The 13,836-nt window shown below is 38.4% G+C and overlaps 1 protein-coding gene across 1 annotated transcript in view; it reads left to right on the forward strand.

Annotated features, from left to right (window-relative positions):
• Nucleotides 1-13,836, forward strand: part of LOC148816190 (uncharacterized) — a 29,947-nt gene that overhangs the window by 10,591 nt on the left and 5,520 nt on the right. The window contains exons 10-19 of the mRNA XM_088940505.1: nucleotides 253-371; nucleotides 2,705-2,863; nucleotides 3,692-3,805; nucleotides 5,658-5,710; nucleotides 6,180-6,288; nucleotides 6,462-6,638; nucleotides 7,784-8,017; nucleotides 8,428-8,938; nucleotides 12,084-12,235; nucleotides 13,272-13,341. Coding sequence (XP_088796631.1) covers nucleotides 253-371; nucleotides 2,705-2,863; nucleotides 3,692-3,805; nucleotides 5,658-5,710; nucleotides 6,180-6,288; nucleotides 6,462-6,638; nucleotides 7,784-8,017; nucleotides 8,428-8,938; nucleotides 12,084-12,235; nucleotides 13,272-13,341 — 1,698 coding nt within the window. The remainder of the gene's footprint in view (nucleotides 1-252; nucleotides 372-2,704; nucleotides 2,864-3,691; nucleotides 3,806-5,657; nucleotides 5,711-6,179; nucleotides 6,289-6,461; nucleotides 6,639-7,783; nucleotides 8,018-8,427; nucleotides 8,939-12,083; nucleotides 12,236-13,271; nucleotides 13,342-13,836) is intronic.

Raw genomic sequence — 13,836 nt, forward strand, 5'->3', positions numbered from 1 at the left:
CTCAAAAGGATAAAGAGGTGGCAGTAAATGTTGTTCACCCCATTATTTCATCTCCTGATGACAGAGGAGAATATTAATTTTATTATTAATGAACCCCCCCTAGCGATTCTCCCGTTGGTGTGGTTAATCCTCTAGGTGCATGTGGTTAAATCGTCATATCCCACCATTGTGATATTTACAGCAAGACTAGGAGTACCCAGTTTCGGGAATGTCAAAAATGTGATCCATATTTATCCGTTTTTTTTTTTGCAGGTTTAATAATGTGACTCTATACATCTCCTCTTTGAGGGCCTATGATGAAGGCTCTTATACCTGTGAGGCTACGAATATCATTGGGCAATCCCGAATGACAGCAATACTGCAAATAGCAGGTTAAAAATAACGTCTGAATAACGTTATATCTACTTGTCTTTGTACTTATATTGAATTATCCTTTATACCGTAATAGCACAAGTGTAACATTTTTACTTTAAGAGACATTTAATGTTGATACACTTTAGGTTGTGACACACAATTCCACAATGGAACAGGCTCTCCAGCCTAAACATTGTGCTCTCACTTTTCAGCACGCTGAATAGACGTGTAGCATATCTCTCACTGATGTCACAGTGAATCTGCAGGAGCCCAGGAAGTCACATGAGTCTCACTAAAAATCTGTTCACTTCTGCTTGTTCCTTTGCTGTGCACACACCAACACAACCCACCTAATGCCTGTGGCTGGAAGGTTGCCGGTTCGTATCCCACGACCGGCAGAGGAATACTACTCCATTGGGCCCCTGAGCAAGCCCCTTAACCCCACTGCTCCAGGGGCGCCGCATAAAATGGCTGACCCTGTGGTCTGACCCCAAGCTTCTCTCCCCGTCTGTGTGTTTCATAGAGAGCAAGTTGGGGTATGCGAAAAGACAAATTCCCAATACAAGAAATTATATATGGTCAATAAAGTGATCTCTTAAACAGAAACAGCAGGATCCACTTAAACTCAATGCCCTTTGCTACCTTTTTATTATCTTGACTGTGAAATCATAGCAAGACAAAATACTATTTCCAGGCAATTGCTTGTGTCAAAGGGACTTGCAGGAATAGGTATTATTTGCAATAATTTTCTTATGGTTCCTGTAAATGCAAAACCTAGACAAATGCACCTTTTAGTTTGCATGTTGTAACATGCAGGGGCTCAGAATGCATCATCCTTCAAAGATTTACTCTAGAAGCCAGTATCCTTCACTCCCAATCAATATTAATGCCTCAAACAGCACAATGTTCCCACAGTGGAGACAGAAATGAGCTCCTCGAAATGGAGCTCCCTTTAGACCCCCCATTGCAGTACATTCAAGTATTCTCAAGTGAGCCTTTCTTATTTTAGAACAACTTCATTGTTCCGGATGCACCGAGGTTTCTGTATAATTACTGGGAGATTATGAATGAAACAGAGCAAAGTTGTTTGTTTCTAACAGCATCAAAGAATAAAAATAAATTAAACCAGGCAGCACGTGTGCAGGGAGAGGGGACTTCTGGTGGTGGCAGCTAATTTTAACATGAGATGCATTTCTGAAGTGTTTGTTCCCCTTCTAAAAATTGGACACTTCGGCAAAAGTACCAGTACAAATACAATTTGAATGTGATTTCATCATCCCACACATTAAATGCCTCAAAGTTAGAAATTGTGGCAGTAATGCAAAACATTTCCTTTTTTAATACATGTTCCTTAACTACCGGTCGCCACATACATCCAGATCCATGTGCTGAAGGAAAATAGGGAAGGTTATTTGGTTCCACATTGAAAAGAAAAAAAAATGTCAACCTCTGTAACCTGTTTAGCTTCTATATAAAGCAGAAGTCACTTTCTTTAAACAATGTTTGGCAGCCTTTTTATCCAGAAAAGAAAAACACATTAGGGCTCAAATCATCATTGAGAGGCCAGGATTAGTATGTTGTGTGTAGTTGATTCTAGGCACAGTATATTGAGACACACTGTACATAAGGGGGTATGTATTACGTATATTGTGACGAACTAGTATATTCAGAGGGTGTTTAGAGAGTTTGTAGTGACTCTTAAGCACAGTGATAACTAGAGGGAAAAAAAACAAGAACCTCAGGCACAAGGGGTACTTGAACAGAGATGAACAGTGATGAAGGTCACTGTTCATCTCAGCTGATAGGTGGCGTCTCCGTTGGGTCTGAGCCCACTGGACCGCTCGTCCTGTCCCTGTACTCTGGCTTCAGTCAGGAGCTTGCAATTGGGTGTCCCATTGTTACAGACCTCGCGGCAAGATATAAAGTGCTGAGTGCCCTCAGGAATGATTGGGATTTCCAAACCTCCCTGTGCCTGAGACCAGTTCTTTATTTCTGTAAAGAAGACTTCCTTGCGCCATGTTGTGTACTCACACAGTCCACACAGCCCCAGCTTACTCCAGATATCTTGGCCTATACTCAGGCCTGCTACGATATATTTAGAAATCGATAAAGATGAACTAGCAACAAGATCATACTCAATGCATAAGTACAATGCACTGGCAAACCCATATTAGGGTGAAACTGATCAGCGCTTGCTAAATGTCTTCACTGCTTGTCTAACTTTGAGTCTACCAAAAGTGAATACAAATCCGGCTCTGGGAGATCAATAATATGCTTATATGTAGTGCATATTTATATTTATTTGATACTGATTTTTTTAACACTGTGGTTTTTCTTCTTTCATTCTTAGCTCCTCCAGTTATCATCGCTTTTGAGAACGAAATAAATTGCTCAGAAGGAGCAACTGTGGTTTTTCTATGTGAGGCAGTGGGAGATAGACCAATCAGGTATTCCTGGTACAGGAAAGGAAATGAAACACAGATCTCACTGCCGAAAATGGTTATAGACGGTGAGTACAGCAAGATGGAAATCTGTGAGGCAGATTTATCAATCCTTTTACAGCATACATCTGTTCTGAGAAACGGAAGTCAAAGTAAAAACAAATATAAGATAATTCCTTCATCTTAACTCTTATGTGACCTTTTCTATGTCTTCATACAAACAGTAAAATCAGATGGAGTTCCTCCCCTGTGTCCCACTGATTCGATTATGATAAACTGCTGCTTAACATAACACTTTCATTTATTCTTAAGATCTCAAAGATCCTTGATTAAAGCCTAGCATGATCGGGGAAGAACAACTTCTTCCTATTTAACAATAGAAATTTCATGCTCTGCATTAACTCAGAGGTATGGCAGTCTGCTTTATCCTCATACACATGATCCCGAGCTTAATTTTAATGTTCAATTGAAAGCACATTGCATTGTCTACCAACACCAGCATCATATTGTCTGACAAAGCAGATCAGGCACTTATGCAATCGCATTTATCCAGAAATACCCTCAGTATGGTAAATGAGCTGCTGCGAACAGTCCTTTCAATAGGTATTAGTTGGCACACAAATCAGAGCTACTGCAAAAATAGCATAAAATAATTGGAGACAGCCAAGCAACTCTGAATAAACTACAAACAAGACTGATAAAATGGAGATTCATATTTTCTCAGTTACATAAACATAAAGCTGAAATGCTCCGACAGCTGAATATGCTGGTGAACCGAAGAAGTGTGCCACTACTCTGAGCTTACCAGGGGCAGTATGGGTTAAGGCTTTGATTAATTTTCTCAAAAAGATTAAGAAAACAAGGTTTTAGGCTTTTTCACTTGTGTCTCCCTGCAGAACACGGTTCGCTTCACATTTCTAATGTGAGTCGGAATGATGAAGGTGTGTATCACTGCACTGCAGAGAACAGAGCTGGACGAGACAGAAGAACGACAGCCCTCATTGTAACTGGTATGTGAGTCACAGAGTACATTGACTAGAGAAGTTGCTCATGCCAAAAAATGTTGAATAGAAAAGGCTCCAATCTTTACTGTTTGAGCAGTTGCCTATCAATATTTTGATAGGTTTTTAATGTGCAGAACGTTGAAAAAAGTGGTGTATTTCCGACATCAGTTGCTTGTAAAATGTACATTTTCTGTATTAGCAAATGAAACAAAGAAATGATTAATAAAATTACAGACATTTCCCTATTTTCACATTTATTCAGGCAAACGTCACTTCACAAAAGCTGACGATAACAATTACTAGGTATTCAAATGTTTGTTCAGTAAAATTAAAAGGGCCATTGAGAAAGAGGCATAATTTGGAAAAACAATTTCTTACAACTCAGAGATGAACTAATTAGCTTGTTTCAGATACTGAATACCGACCGGCACTACTGTGGTGGCCAGCAGGCTTTCGTTAATTAGTTTAAATGATAAGACTTAGCACAGCGTTCCACCTGAATTTGAAAAGCTCACCAAGTGTGCTGCATAAGACGAAGGCTGACAGCAAGTTCATCACAGGACATCTACACTGCAACCACAACAAGATTTTTCAGGGCCCAAATAAGCAATTAGTGGTCACACTAATAATCAAAATTGTCAGATACTTGAGAAAAATACAGTAATATAAGTACAGTACTTAAACAGTGGATAAATGAAATTAAATGACAAGGAGATAAAGCTATTGATTAGTGTATTTTACATAAAATGTCTAGGCAATACATGCATGATGAATATAATACTTAGAATTTATCAAATTGTGTGCAGCTGTCAGTCCAAACTTCAGATAGTGTTGTACTTTGTCCAGATCCTCCATAATTCTAAGATTTCTTGTAGAAATTACTGAATTGTATGGGGACCTTGAGAACACTTTGTTACTCAATTAGATTGCTTAAAACAAATGCAGAAGGATTCGACCATTATTCTGTTTAAATTAAGGTTTGTGGGTTTTAGAACACCATGCTTCAAGTCAGGATCATCTCAAGTCTTGAGATACTGTACGTGACTCTTTCTTACCTTACTTTTACTTTCTTACTTTCTGTGCAAAATTGTCTCCTTGTTGCTGTAAAAAAAAAGCTGCATTTTTGGAAATGACAATGACACAGCAAGTGGCAGCGATTGTAAATGTGAACTAATCTAGTCTTACATGAAGTGAAATATCTGAACTACAGGAAATTTTAATCTGATCTGGCCTTGATAATGTGCCCTACATCAGTTTTACGACGTGACATTTCATTTCCTAATCATTTAACTCTCAGAACCTCAGCACAGAAAGTGGAGCCATGTGTAGTCAATGTGTATGTATATTTATACATAATACATATGTATACACACAAGGGAAAGTCAATAAAAAAGTGAATTTACTTCCAATTGCACTTCACAGATGGGGAAGAGTGTTTCATTTTTCAGCATCTCTCTCTTGCTCTTCACAGCCTGAATGCTTGGTGCTCAGTTCCTCACTTGTGCTGCAATGATTTCACTCATAACACAGTTGTACAGTAATGCACATATTTCTAGACTTACCCTTGAGTATATAGACATAAATACATGCATACATTAAAACTTGGAAGTCAAAAACTGGTGTCTCCAGTCTTGGTCCAAGGTCCAAGTCTTGGCTCTTCTGGTATTCAAGCCATTTCAGTTTCTCAACTATGTAATTGTTGAAAACAGTAAGGGTTAACATACTCGGCATTCAAGCCACTCAAAGCCACCTACAGTATAAAACTAAAAGAACAGTGACTCTCCAAGATCAGTGTTCATGGACCCCTGGGAGGAAATGTGTATGTGTCTGACTAATTCAAAAATTTGTCTGTTTGAAGCCGGGGACAATCGATCAAGTGCTGAAAAGCGGAACATAGGAAGGGGCTCACCAGTGAGTTTAACGAGAGCAGTCGCTTTCCGGTCGTATTCACCAAACCGCAGCCCCATTCTGCCATTGTCATCTCCTTCATGCCCACATGATCTAATGAAGAGGACTCATTTCACAGACCAGCAGTGTGCTTCACGTTGTTTGTTGCATGGACATCGCTCCTCGCTAACCCTTTGAACAAAACCACTGTGGAGGGGGAGGTGGGGCTTCACTGCTGTTCTTTCACAAGCTGCATGTTGAACCAAAGGTTAGAAAAAGAATAGAATGTGAATCCTTCATTTTTAGACCACTTTCTATGTTCCTGTTGATTGGATGTTGTACTTTATTGTTGTAAACACATTTGTTTGTTGGGCTGCTCGTAGAGCGTTCATCTGGGCATTGGTAGATGTTCTGTGCACAGAAATCTGCGATGACGAAGTATTTGTACTGTCTTGTAAATGCTCATTGTGCTTGTTTTGTTCATATTCCTGAGGTCACTAACAGCGACAGTGAAACGAGAAGATATGATGCCCTTTATAACGAGCACAGAGGTGATCAACCACAGGAACGGAATGGAGCCAACTCGACTGCCATAGCAAGAGGTCTTAATTCCTCGTTTGAGGTTGAAAATAAAACATAAGGCAAATTAGAGTTGCTATGACATTTTTAAGAATTTGCTTGTGTGTTTGAAGCCCCTTTAAAGAAACAGAATCTTTTCTTTGATTCCTGTATGGACAAAGAGTATGAAATGTTTGCTGTATTTACTTTATTGAAGGTCTTGGGCCTATAAGAGACATGCATGGAACTGCTGTGGGGGACCATTTGGTATTGTCATGGCAACCACCAATCTGGGAGGAAGGGCATCCTGATGGTTATAAAATTAGTTACTCCACAGTGCTAACCAGCCCTGCTCCTACTGTTTCTACATCAGGCACAGAAATGGAACAAAGAGGTATTTCTGGAATAAACTCTAACAACACTGAATCAATGGTTTGAAGAAACTAACTATAAATGAATCTAAGTTTTATTAGAAGATACTGGAATTAGGTTTGCATTCATTCTTTAAGTCTGGAGACACTCATAATAATTTTACTATTATTATCAGATTATTCTGGACTGCGAGAAATACAAAATCTGTGAATTGGAATGTATCGCCGTTAAAGGTCATGTGTTGAGCTGCTGAAGAATGGCTTAAAAAGATATTTCGGGGAGAATGGTAAAAATGAAAAGATTTTAAGGCTTGAAAAAATATTACTGGTGAGACAGGAAAATTGTGAATAAACTGCACATGAGATCAGCTACTTCATTCTACCACAAGGTGACACTAAATGACACAAAAGCACTGTATTACACAGAAAGATATTCAAAGCATATAACTCAATACGTCTGCGCCAAATTAATGACTTTTCAGATTTCACAAACCTGTTCAAACTGTTCAATTCTGAAAGCTAATGGGAAGTAAATTATTATCATAACCCCTATGTAAAAAATGAAAGACAGCTAGGTGTTTATTGCTCTTGCAACGCTGTTAAATTATGATCACATATTGCACAAACATTGTGCCAGAAATGTGTGGCAGCAGCAATTTATGTTCTGGAGAATATGAGCAATCTCAAAAACCATTTCCCTTATTCTTACTATTCGCACAGCTAATTCAATGTATTAAGTTTGATTTCCCTTTGCTTGGTTGGGTTGTATGATGTAGAATCTGGAGTATTTTCTCTCATTGTTCTGAATAATCTCTTCAGATACAGACTAGCCAGACAGTGGAGTAAGCCATAGAATAAGAAATTTAGTCAGTGACACCAAAAAGGGGACTTTGTGCTAAAACAATCTATTAATTCCACGACTATAAAATACATCAAGGTATTGAAGGTGACCAAAGCTAGCTCCTTAATTGATATAAAAATCCCAAACAAATTTCACAGGGATTTATAGGCAATGAGCTCTTACCAGGATTGTATTACTGCCTTTCATTTATGGCCAAATGAGGTCACATCACGTTATTATTGCCTCAGGCTTTAGCTGGTTCTAGTCTGCAGGATGTTTCTGTACATCTTCTCCCAAAAATTGACCTGGCAGTATTTGTTTTCACAGGGATGTTAGAGCCAGAATCCAAAGAGTATGGGGAAGACAGTTCCAAGCCTCTTGAACAAAGTGCTTCTGTGTCAACATTTTTTTCCATTACCAAACAAAATGGAGTACTGACGACCACTGAAACCAACGTGACCATTCAGGGTCTGTTGCTAGACCAAACATACCTTATTACTGTGGTGCCTTACACTGCAAAAGGAGAGGAAGGGATCCCTTTACAGAGAAACGTCAAAACAGGTATGCAGCACCGGCCTTAAAAAAGACAACAAAATCAAGCACTTTAAAATGAATCTTCGGATTCCCGGGGCATTAAAAGCCACCAGTCTGTCTACAACCTTTTTAAGTGGGTAATATTAAAATGGTTATGAATTAAATATCTCATGTTGTATTTGCGCTTCTGCATAGGTTATGTTGTCATAATATTCAAGCAAAAACAAAAAATGTTTTGAGAAAGAAAAACTCACAATCTTCCATTGTATAGTCCACAAGTACAACAGAAGAAAGAACTTTCTGATAAAATCAAAGGGCTAGCCAGGAGCTACATGTTTCTCTGAAGGTTTTCAAGTCAAGCTGAATTTGCACTGGAGTTGCTCCAGTCTGAGCATCGCTTTCAGATTGCTATTTCTTCTGTTCCTTTCTGATTTCAGCCTCAGTTCCAAAAGGCAGTGTTACTGTGGCAGAACCATCCCAGCCAGTTCTGAAAACACAGCGTATTTCATTGACAAGATCTCCTCTGGAGAATTCCCAGCCATCAGCCAGCTCAGCTCCAGTATCAAGGTTGACTTCATCTGGGCCGATATTACACTTAAAAGTTCCGGGCATGGCTAATAACACAATAATTACCTCTGCATTCATGGCCTCCCAGTCAGAAAGCCTTACGTCTGCTGCAGCCGGATCTTCTGACATCATAAGACCAACTGACATAGCTGAGTCTGAAGAGTTAGAGGCTGGTACATCTTTGACATCTCAGTCTGACATGGAGCCCACTGGCCTGTACCTACCTTTGACAGCTGAAGGTACTACAAACCCTTCAGAGTCCTCTGGAACTCACCAAACCCAAGCTGCTAATTCATCCAAATCAGCAAATTCGGAACTGACCGAATGGCCCAAGAAAAATACTTCTCAGTCCCCTATGAAGACCAGTGACGACATGGTCAGGTAGGTCATTGTGGTACGTTCACGTAAAGTAGTGCTCTGAGAGTCCCAGTCCACATGCTTAGTTAGTAACTATTGTATCACCAATTTCCATAGTTAGGGAGCAATTTAGTTGCCACAGAATGAAGTGGTATTTTGGTGAAAGTAAGTCCTTTGGAAGAAAAATCGAATGCCCACCATCACTCAAAGAATAAAGTTGTCTCATTTAAACAAATTACTGGCATAATTAATCAATATCAATAACTCAAAAGTGTCAATATCCTTAACAAAAGGAAATTCAGGGAACCTATGAAGCTTACTTGATCAGCCCTTTCCAACTAATTTGTCGGTATGCATTGTGGGTCTGTGGGTATCATTTGTCTTCAAATGATACAGTAAATAGTCACACACTAATGTGACATCTTAGGGTGGTATTATACAGTCATAAAATTACTGGTGATTTTTCTATATTCTCTGACATAGTTTCATTTCTACATTTCCTTATTGCATGTTGTTTTAAATGGAAGGCTGCATTTCCTGGTACACCCTTAGATTAAAATCTCTCTTTGTTAGATTCAAAATGAAAAATATTGGAAGGAAACTGTCAATATTTGTCTGAGACAACGCTGAAAACATGAGCACATTTTTGTAAGTTACAAAAGGCTGTCAATAACATGAAAAAGATGGCTTATTCAGTTTAAATAAAAAATTATACTAAAATATTTTTCATTTTAATCCATTAAAGGAAGCTCATTTTCATTAAACTTATTTGCTTAATCTTACACTTTGGAGTAAAAGACCTTGTTATTGTTTTTACTGTATATTTCTCTTAGAATACTGTAACATTGCTCTTCATCAACCCAGCTAGTCTAAAACAAGGGGAAAATAAAGAAAAATGCTTTAAACTAAAGATTAATAACTTTAATAGGATTTTCTTCTCCACCTTAGAATGCAGACAAGTACTGCATATTGTAAATACCCACTGATCAAATAGTGAATAGAGAGATAGAAATAAACCAAGTACCTAGGAAATGTACTGTATTATTTAGGTTGGGGGCACATTCAAAAGGATCTTGAAGTTTCCATAAAACTGCTAAGATTCTAGGCATATGCATGAATTGGGATTGAGAGCTGTAATGGAAACATGTTTAGACTAGGGTGACATAAGCAGTGGAGTCCCACAGGTATCTGAATTAGGACCCTTTCTATTTCTAATTTATAGCAAAGATCTAGATTCTAATGTAGTTAATAGGCTTAATGTAATCAATATATACCAAAAGAGGACAAACATCAAACCCAATTTCCTTGGCAGGACAAATATCTGACAGATATCACACATCTGTCAGATGATGAACGTAACAAAAGTGTGAACTTCGATACTGTATACTGCAAGATGGGAAACACTACATGAGGAAGCTGTAAAGATTTAGATTGTTTTAGATAATGTATGCAAACAATAGAAATGACCAAATGTTTGGCTATATCATTAGTAAACCCTCTTTTAAAATACTGCATACTATTTCGGTTGACATTATATGAAAGACATTGCTACACAGGAACTGTCCCGCACTGATACGATTAAAAGTCTGATCTTGAATAGAGAAGACAGTAGGCTAAGTGCAGATTTAGTGAAATTTTATGTTTCAGATTTAGAATGGAATGGAACAAACTCAATGGACTAAATGTATGTACAGTATCCTTACTTACTGTATGTTCTTGTGTTCTTGTAACTAGTTGTAGTTTTTTTATGCTTATGCATTCTGCCATTTTACATTTTCTCTAGTTCAAGGGGCTTGTGCTGGTTTATTAATGCCAATTTTCAGTGAAGTGCTTCATGTAAACAATAACTCATAATCTGATGTTTAAGTATTGTACAAAATGTGTCTGGCTTCGTCAGTTTCTCTGTCTTCTAAAGAACTCTTTGACTGTGACTATCTGTGCGAGAGTCTGTCACTTTTTATCTGCCACTTATGACATTGCTTTAGATTTCCAGGCAGATGGCAGCTTCTCTGAATTTCAAATCATAATCAGTAGTGTAATTTCAGCTGAAAGTGTCACAAGATCCCCTGATGGTGTTAACATTTCTCACTGCCTTTGACGGCATTTAGAAACTAAAGAATCACAACAAACAGCTATGAACATCTATTGAAACCTTCAAGTTTTATTTTGCAGTGACTTCAAAACAATATTAGAAAACTCACTTGATAACTTAAATACTACTTGTTTTCTACTACTGACTTGTAATGCCTTTTTCACACTTTGTTTAGTTTTTTCATCTCTAAATCTCTAAATTACAGAAACCATATTTGTATTACTCCTAACACTGGAATAGTATATATAACAACAATATTTTCCTTATAGGCAAGACATGATCAACTGATTAAATAAAAACCATATGTAAACAGTCTACCTTACATTTTAGAAATAAACATGACTATTTCCTATTTTGAATATGGCTGGTAACTATTTTGGATTTCACGTTAAAGACTCAGTACAACCTGAATGGATTAATTCAAGTACTTGAATTAAAAGGAAGGAGTATTGACATTAGTTATATGTAGCTGTTAGTTCGTGCTGTAATATGGATTCTAGATCAACTCTCAGTAAAACGTTACATGACATCTGTTGCTGTTGTAAGCAACTTAAAAAGCTCTCACAAAGCAATTTCAGGAATGTGGTTTTACATCACGAACCACACACTTGATTACAAATGCCTCTAATAAACAAGATACTGTAGTCAACTGTTCTCAGGTTTAGAGAACATAACGGTATCTCCAATAATCACTGCATCACGTCCTCGACAAAAACTCCGCAAATTCATCCTGCAGATAATCTCTGTTGCATTCATATAACACTGAAAATGCAGCCATCGTGTAGTTATTAAACATCACACATTTTCAATTCTTTTCCTCCCACACTTATGTTTAGTTTCTCTTCAATTATGGCAGTTGCCTCAATGAAATCTATATTTAGTCATACACCAATACAAAGGAAAACAACAATCTAAATGAGCAATGTGTGGTTTAAAGTGTTCACGCTAATTCAGAACACAATGCAGAGATGACAACGTGTCATCTGCAAACTAGATAAAAAAAGGCGAAGAGAATACGTTGAGCACCCTGTTTAGGACTTGTGCTAATTATCTAACATCCTTGTTTTGTACTTGCAGAGACAAGAAGCAATCTTCTTGGCTTCCAGTGTTGGAGAAGCATGATATCCCCATTGTGGTTGGTGTGGGCATCTCCCTAGCTTTAATTTTTATAACAATGGGCTTTTACTCACTCATCCAGAAGAACGAGCCAACAGAAGCAGGGCGAGGGTGTAAGTGCATCCCTTTCTGAGAGTGGTTTCTACTTAGAAATGTACTTTTTGTTCCTTTTCTGTTGTATTTAAAAAAAGAACACCCATCCCAGGAGGGGGTTGCATGGTAATTTAAGATTTTTAAGTCTCACGTTTCCATTTTATTCATTTTAAAGAACAAATGTCCAGCATGCTGTTCCTTTCCTGGCTGCATTGCTTGATTCTACTTTAGGAATGGAGACAAATAATCTGCATGGCAAGAACTCCTCTCCAAACCTCTAAAGGGTTCATATTTCACAATCATGCACTAAGTGTGATTTAGGGTAGTCACTTTTTCCCTACACAGAAATGCATTGAATCAAGCAATCCATCGTCCCATCAATCATAAACAACGAACCCCGAGCTGATCTCCAATTGGAAGTTGCAGGAAAATGATGGCAAAGTTATCATCCAGCAACACACCTTTGGTGTGTCCAAGATCTAATTGAAATGGAAAGGACTCAAAAATGTTTATATACTGTATATAAATTACAGTATGCTTAATATCACTACAGAGTTTGTTTATTGAATCCTTAGTGTATTACCTGTATACAGTGTTCTCCATATCTGTGTCACTGCAATACCTCCAGGTTCAAGAGGTCTCTTTAAAGCAGTATAAGAGCTGCAAGGCTTTCTGCAGTCATAACTGGTGGGTTGCAGCTTCGAGGCCCTGCTGTGGACCCTGATGTTGTACCTCGAGGAAGGGACTTTTACCCCAGTTACTCCAGTCCTCCCAGCTGTATAAGTAGTGATCTGCATCGTTGCTGGGTGGCGGCTAATCCTTGTGATTTTTGGCCAACTTGAAACCACAAAGATAAGCAAGGATAAGCTCTGGCCTGTGGTCAACCACCCAATGTGGTGAGGATGTGGAAACAACCTACTCGAGAGCTTAGACATAAAGACCAAAAAGACACTTTGACCCTTGAGGTATGAGCGGCGTTAGTTTGATCAAATGGAATTATTTGGACAACCGTTTTTTGCTTTTGGTGTGTAATGGGGAAAGTGGGTCTCTCCACAGTGCTGCGCGGCTCTGGGACCTCCAGCAGGAACAGCAGCAAGCCGGAAACAGGGGCGACATATGAGAACAGGTGGGGCCCCCACAATACCGACTGCACTAGCACCAAATAACATTATCAGCAAGCGCGCTTCACTATCTTTCTGCTTAAAAAAACTGAAGCGATGCAATGCTACAGGAAACGTCACGAGCTCTTGTCAAGCATTCTACAGAAAACGGCGTTCAACCACTGCTTGCAAATCGAGGGAAAACTCACACAAAATCAGATGTGCTTTGCTTTTGTTTCCTGTTAATATTGTTTGATCTAGCTTTCTTCCCACATTAATTGATTAAGATGGTACATTTTTAAAGTTCTCACATGAACCAAATGACATGTGGCCAACACAGAGTGAAACTGAAAACTTGTTTTTCTTTTATTTTGTAAATTACTTATTTTATCAAAGAATCCTTTAAAATCTTAATGTTCTGGCCATGCTGGCCCTCATCAAGCTGTGGTACAAATTCCACCAGAAATGGTGATCTATAACTGAGTCACCATTAGTCAACAGATTGACAATTTTGCATCGAA

The sequence above is a fragment of the Atractosteus spatula genome, chromosome 23, assembly GCF_055471065.1.
Source record: "Atractosteus spatula isolate fAtrSpa1 chromosome 23, fAtrSpa1.hap1, whole genome shotgun sequence".
NCBI classification, from domain to species: Eukaryota; Metazoa; Chordata; class Actinopteri; order Semionotiformes; family Lepisosteidae; genus Atractosteus; species Atractosteus spatula.